At 42.6% G+C, this 5,638-nt stretch overlaps 1 protein-coding gene across 1 annotated transcript; it reads left to right on the plus strand.

The window, feature by feature from the left end:
* Positions 1–2,232: 2,232 nt before the first annotated feature.
* LOC131891510 (D-aspartate oxidase-like) lies at positions 2,233–5,274 on the plus strand. The gene is made up of 4 exons (XM_059241115.1): positions 2,233–2,829; positions 3,871–4,164; positions 4,647–4,831; positions 4,888–5,274. The coding sequence occupies exons 1-4, from the start codon at positions 2,685–2,687 to the stop codon at positions 5,008–5,010; spliced, it is 747 nt and encodes a 248-aa protein (XP_059097098.1). The 5' UTR covers positions 2,233–2,684; the 3' UTR covers positions 5,011–5,274.
* Positions 5,275–5,638: the final 364 nt, after the last annotated feature.

Raw genomic sequence — 5,638 nt, forward strand, 5'->3', positions numbered from 1 at the left:
ACAAGTGTTCATGATCTTCCAAGTCTCTATTAGGGCGGACTCAGCCGCCATCTGGTTAACAGACTTTTGTCCCAGGGACTCATGAAGGTCCTTGATGCTCACGTGATCCTTGAGTTTCACTCCAAGCAGTTCTCTGAGCACGTTGTTCAGTCCGACCTGGAGGTCTCTTTGGATCTGCGATTGCTCTTGGTCGACCTTGGTCCTTATTTGAAAAAATAAAGGAAGACAGTAACGCACTTTACACATTTATAAGTTGATTTAATTTGCCAGGGTATAAAATTTCTTGCGTAAGTTTGGCCACACCATTTTCCCCCCAATTGTCTGTGTACAAACCCAAGGCAAGTACCTACTTGGACAAGTTAAGCACCGGACTACTTGCCCTATTGGTGCTTGCCTCAAATCAGTAGTACTTACACTGATAAAACCTGTCATTCCCCATGTGAAGAAAGGAATCTTAAGCAATAATGTTGTGCACCACCCAGAACATGGACAAATGACAAAGCCAACTGGCTAGATGATCTAACTTGGGATTATTTTGAAGGTTTAGGCCTTTTTTTATACCCTGAATCATGAATGGTATAGTTTTGGATCGAAACATAGGCGCCTAGGCCCACATTATGTTTAGAAAATTTCAGTTGCTTGCCTGACAGCCCAATCCCCTCATTTAAAGTTTGTAGTTGATAACTCTGATTGTCTCCGGCTTGTATTATCATGAGCAGAAAAACTGAACACAATTCCGCCACCAGTTCCTTCAGCTTAACAAGTTTAGCATGTTTGAGGCACATAAATTATTCCATCAAAGATCAATTCATACCTATGTAATGTCCTTTGAAATGCATTCTCGCAAAAAAACAAAGAAAATAAACAAAAATTATTCAGACCAATGAATGACTGTTTTTTTAACAATAACGTGTACACCTAGCCTCCATGTTTTGATTCAAAACAATAACATTCATGATTCAGGCCATGCCAGTGGTAGAACAAGAAAAAAATGAATAAAAAAGTAATGGCCCAAACTATTCCCAGCTTAAACTGCCCAAACGGCCCATGACGCTACTATAACGATGTACTATTATATTGGCTTAATATAAGAACACCGTTTGCTGAAACATGCTAGTACATTGAAATAAATGACAAATTCAGCCTATGCCTGATTCGGGTTGGCTGTGCTATTTGTCTAAACTCTTCCGCCACAAAGTGCCTAAAGTCAGGGTGCTGCACTACATTGTTCTGTAACGCTCGAATCAAGTCTAACGAGATCAAGATACGAGACTTAGTAATACCTAGAAAAAATGAAAGATGTGTCGGTCTAGTTGGTAAGTCGTAGACTGCCCTTTATTCATGAGAGACATAGATTTATAAACACAACGGGAACGGGGAAAAGGAGGAGCTTAAGGCAGAGAAGAGGAGGAGCTTAAAGTGTGTGTTCCAAGTCTGTCGCAACATGTTGAAGCATAGAGTTCCTCTTTGTGATCAGGGTGTGGTTCTCTCATGACGATGCTTTAGTTCGTATACATGCCCTCGTAACAAGGTAAAAGGGGGGCCTTGTGCCTTGTCAACAAAAGAAGAGCCTGAAGCGGCGCATGAGAGTCCCTGGCTATCTAAGATGCTGGCAGACATGACAGAGTAATAAAGAATTGACACATGAAAAAACAATTCGAGGTGTGAAAAAAAGGCTATGAGTGAAAGACGGGAAAAGATGGAAACATTGAGATTGAAAATGAGAATAGGATGAGACATGAAAGAAAGTAATAGTTCTTCATGGAATATAGTTGTTCATGGATTGAGATTGTTCTTGGGACCTGAGGCTTTCAGACGGAAGCAATGGAGAAGAGGTCCACTAGGTGTAGGAGGAATGAAGGTTTAAGAGCTGAGATGAATTAGGAACGGCGGATCCGTTTACATAATTCCCGTTCGAGGTCAGCGCGGGAAAAGGCGGCCAAGTTGGGCGGTCGGGCAGAGGTATGGGCGACTGACGGAGAGGGCGGCTTGGTCCTGGGCCGACGCCGAGACGACCTTGGCGCATTAGCGAACGAAGGCACGGGAAGGTCGGTGGGCGAGTGCTTTTTGGAAGAGGAGCAAAGGTGCCCACCGCAAGGACCGACGTTGGTACGAACTTGATTCGAAAGTCGGGGATCTGGGGGTGAATCCTGTAGAAGTGGGGAGGAGGAACGGTGAGGTGAAGGATGGGTTTTGGGCAGGTCGGGGGAATGTGATGAAGGCACGGACCAACGTGATCGTTTATCATGGGTGTGGTGGACAGAGGGACGAGCAGGTGGGAGAGAGGTTGGAGTCTTGGGGGGTGAAAAGGAGGATCGAGATCAGGAGTGTACGGCTGAGGTGAGGAGGGTAGAGCTGTTGTGTTGGCCGGGTTTGAGTCGGGAAGAGGCAAGATGGAAGGAGGCTCGTCCTCAAGAGTTGTCGGGGGCCACCCGAGGAGCCGAGATCCGGGGAGGGCCATCCGTCGAGAAAGGGGGGTTGATGTGGGAAGGGGAAGAGGAAGCAGATGATTTGGTTAAGTCACCACACCGGGACCAACGGAAAGGACAAGGGAATCTTGAAACAGATCCCTGCGTTCCTCGGGGCTGATGTTACGCAGCTGCCTGGATAAGGCGAACGGGCACGTAAGGGTCCAAATAGGCCAAAGGGCCAGGGCAAGTTCCCCTCTTCTCTGAAAGTAGCTCATGTTGTTCCAACTTTGTCTGGCAAAGGTCCTAGACCAAATTTATTCCTGGGTTGCTGCGAGTAACATGGCCTTGAATGGAATGAAATTCCGCTCAATGACCTTTTGGTCGACGCCATTAGACACTCCACTATTAGATGATGAAGGTAAGGACATTGAGCAGGTCTCATCCATGAAGGATTTAGGGGTAGTCCTCCAAAATAATAGAAATTTCGATTAACATATCCAGTTGAAAGTTGGTAAGGCTTTTCAAACATGTGGTTGGATATATCGCACGATTAAGTCCAGAGATAGTGTCACGATGCTAACTCTGTACAAGTGGATTGTTCAGCCGCATCTTGAATATGCCTCTCCCATTTGGGCTCCGATTAGTTCAGCAGGTTTGCAAAAGCTCGAGCAGGTCCAAAGATGTTTTACGAAGAACATTGAAGATATGAGAGAGCTCTCGTATTAGGAGAGGTTAGAAAGGTTGGGATTGTACAGTACTCAGAGAAGGTACCAAAGGTATCTGATATTGTACGTTTTCAAAATTTTTTTTTACTATTTACGAATAGTATCTGACACTATACGCCTTCAAAAGTATGCATGAGGTTTGTCCTTACCCAGGATTTAGGGTCTATTGTAGTGACCGTAGAGCCTTAATGTGCGTTTTGAGAGCACCTTCAAGCCCTCGAGAATCCAGGCTAGTTAAAACAATGAAGTCCAACTCTCTTCTTTCTCGGGCTCCTTCATTGTTCAATTTGCTGCCCTCAAATATTCGTAGGGCTTATGTAGGCGTTGATCCAGTAGCAGGATTTAAGTCAGACTTGGACAAGTTTTTGACTACGATTCCGGATCAACCTTATATTCAAGGATTAGCCAGATCAGCCAATTCCAATTCGTTGGTCGATCAAATAATATATATAAATAAAAGTCAAGTAAAATAAATAATCTTCTCTTCTCGTCTTGAGCTGCTGGGATTCCAATCCCGGTAGCGGTAAGGAAGTCCGTACAAAAAAAACCAAACCAAAACAACAGAATTTTCAACTTTCGAATGAAGTTGTGCAACTAACTTAAAACGGTGACATTTTTATATACATGGTTTTGCTACTGTAATAATATCATGGTTCAACGCCAGAATACTGTTTGCTATTACAAGGCGACGAATTAGAACTAAAAAAAACAAACTATATCTATTTCCTATACAGGTTGGCTTTGCTATTCGTTGAAATCCTTTCTCCACAAAAATGCCAAAAATCAGGGTGACGGACTCCATTTCTCTTTAAAGTTCCTTTACTTCACATGGCTAATAGGTTTACCATATTTTGTATCGATTTCTTCTTCTAGCCAATATGGGTTGGTGGTAAATTGTACAGGATTGGGAGCTCGCAAGTTGTGCCGAGACGCTTTAGTCCTACCCAAACCTTCCAAAATCGTTCAAGTTGTTGCACCTTGGATGAAAACGGCCGTGAAGGTTGAGTCTCAAATATCAATCTTACCAGGTGGGTCCTCTGAGATCTGTAGTGTGTTCTAGTCGTTGAAAACCATCTCTATTCTCTGGCAAAGTGAATCTGTAAAAATCAATCAGGCAATTTGGCATTTCTGAATTTCATTTGCATTGCAGAAAAGTGCTCTTCTTACCAATTGCCGTCTTAATGTGTGAATAAGGCATTTTGCAATTTCCACTAGTTTCAAATGACAGTATTAAAAACGGAATCGAAATTTCACCTGAAAAAGCCTTGGTTCATTAAATGATTTTAGAGGAATGGGAGTGGTCCTCGAAATATTCACCCAAAGATGCTTATTTGCATTTTTCATTTGATTTGAGTATTGCATCTCATTATCTTTCTTATGCTTTATTGCTCTGGTTTGAAACTAAAACTAGTCCACACAATCCAACAAATTGACCTTTTTAATCTGGATTACGTTGTCCGTTCAGATTTTTACAATCCTCTCCAACTAAACACACATGTCTTTGTTTAAGGCTTGCATCAACTGACGCTTCATTCTGGGACTCAACATTCCAAGTTGCCTCCAAATGTCTGGGCTCAAGCATGTCAAGTGATGCCTCGTTTAAAAGATGCAGCCCACCAGATTCATGACACCTTTGTTTGGCGATCCCATCGAATTCACCCAAGACTAGAATTCGAACAGATTGGACCTCTTAACGTAAGAAAAGTACTGTTATTTGACCTCACCAGAAACTGATCTCGTTCTCTCTTTAGGTCATTCATAACTACGGCCATGGGGATTCAAGTGTCGTTTTAGCTCCAGGATTCGCGGACGCTGTGATCAATATGAGTTGTAAAGTCTGCAGAAAACCTCAAAATACAATGGGGAAGCTTTGAACTCATGGCTAAGTTTTCGAAATTGCTTGTCATGTGTTAGACAAGGCCTTGCGAATGTTGGAAGCATTTTGTACGCTAAGTCAGGAATCCCTGCATTGGAGGAAGATCCAGGATTGGGAAGAGATACCAAGACTCGTCCATCTCTTGCCACGAGGGGCTGGTTTTCACCGTATCAGTTAGCGATAATAAAATATTATGCGTGAGAGAGTACCGTCAATATGTCCTTTAACACGTTTTAGAAAACTAAAGCAAGGCGAACACAAATGGCATATTTTTTTAAGGTTTGAATCGTCAGCCAGAACCTTTTACCATTTTATTTGGGGGGGACGCAAAATTATTTTGTGATCACACAGACCCTCGGCAGCTAAAACACTAGACTTCAGAAGAGAGTCAATAGTTTACCATGACATTGGTATCAATTGAAAACGAGTCCTGATTCGAATGTTGAACGAAGACAATGTTAATTTTTTGTAAACTCAATGGATCAAGTTTTCTCGACTTGATTTTGCATTTTCTCAACTTTATAAGGGCTTCTTTTGGTTAAAAAGGCAACCTTTTTTTCGATGTCTAGTCTAGAGTATGTAAGAATGCATGTGTAGCATGTGCTAAATCTAATCCGCCGGATTGC

The sequence above is a fragment of the Tigriopus californicus genome, chromosome 12, assembly GCF_007210705.1.
Source record: "Tigriopus californicus strain San Diego chromosome 12, Tcal_SD_v2.1, whole genome shotgun sequence".
Taxonomy (NCBI): Eukaryota; Metazoa; Arthropoda; class Copepoda; order Harpacticoida; family Harpacticidae; genus Tigriopus; species Tigriopus californicus.

Bases quoted from the DNA above. Each gene is read 5' to 3' on its own strand.
- LOC131891510 (XM_059241115.1), top strand. From the start codon at position 2,685: ATGTTGTTCCAACTTTGTCTGGCAAAGGTCCTAGACCAAATTTATTCC. The intron at 2,830-3,870 runs GTAAGGACATTG...TTTCCTATACAG, and splicing joins TCCACTATTAGATGATGAAG to GTTGGCTTTGCTATTCGTTG. The intron at 4,165-4,646 runs GTGGGTCCTCTG...TCTTTGTTTAAG, and splicing joins TCAAATATCAATCTTACCAG to GCTTGCATCAACTGACGCTT.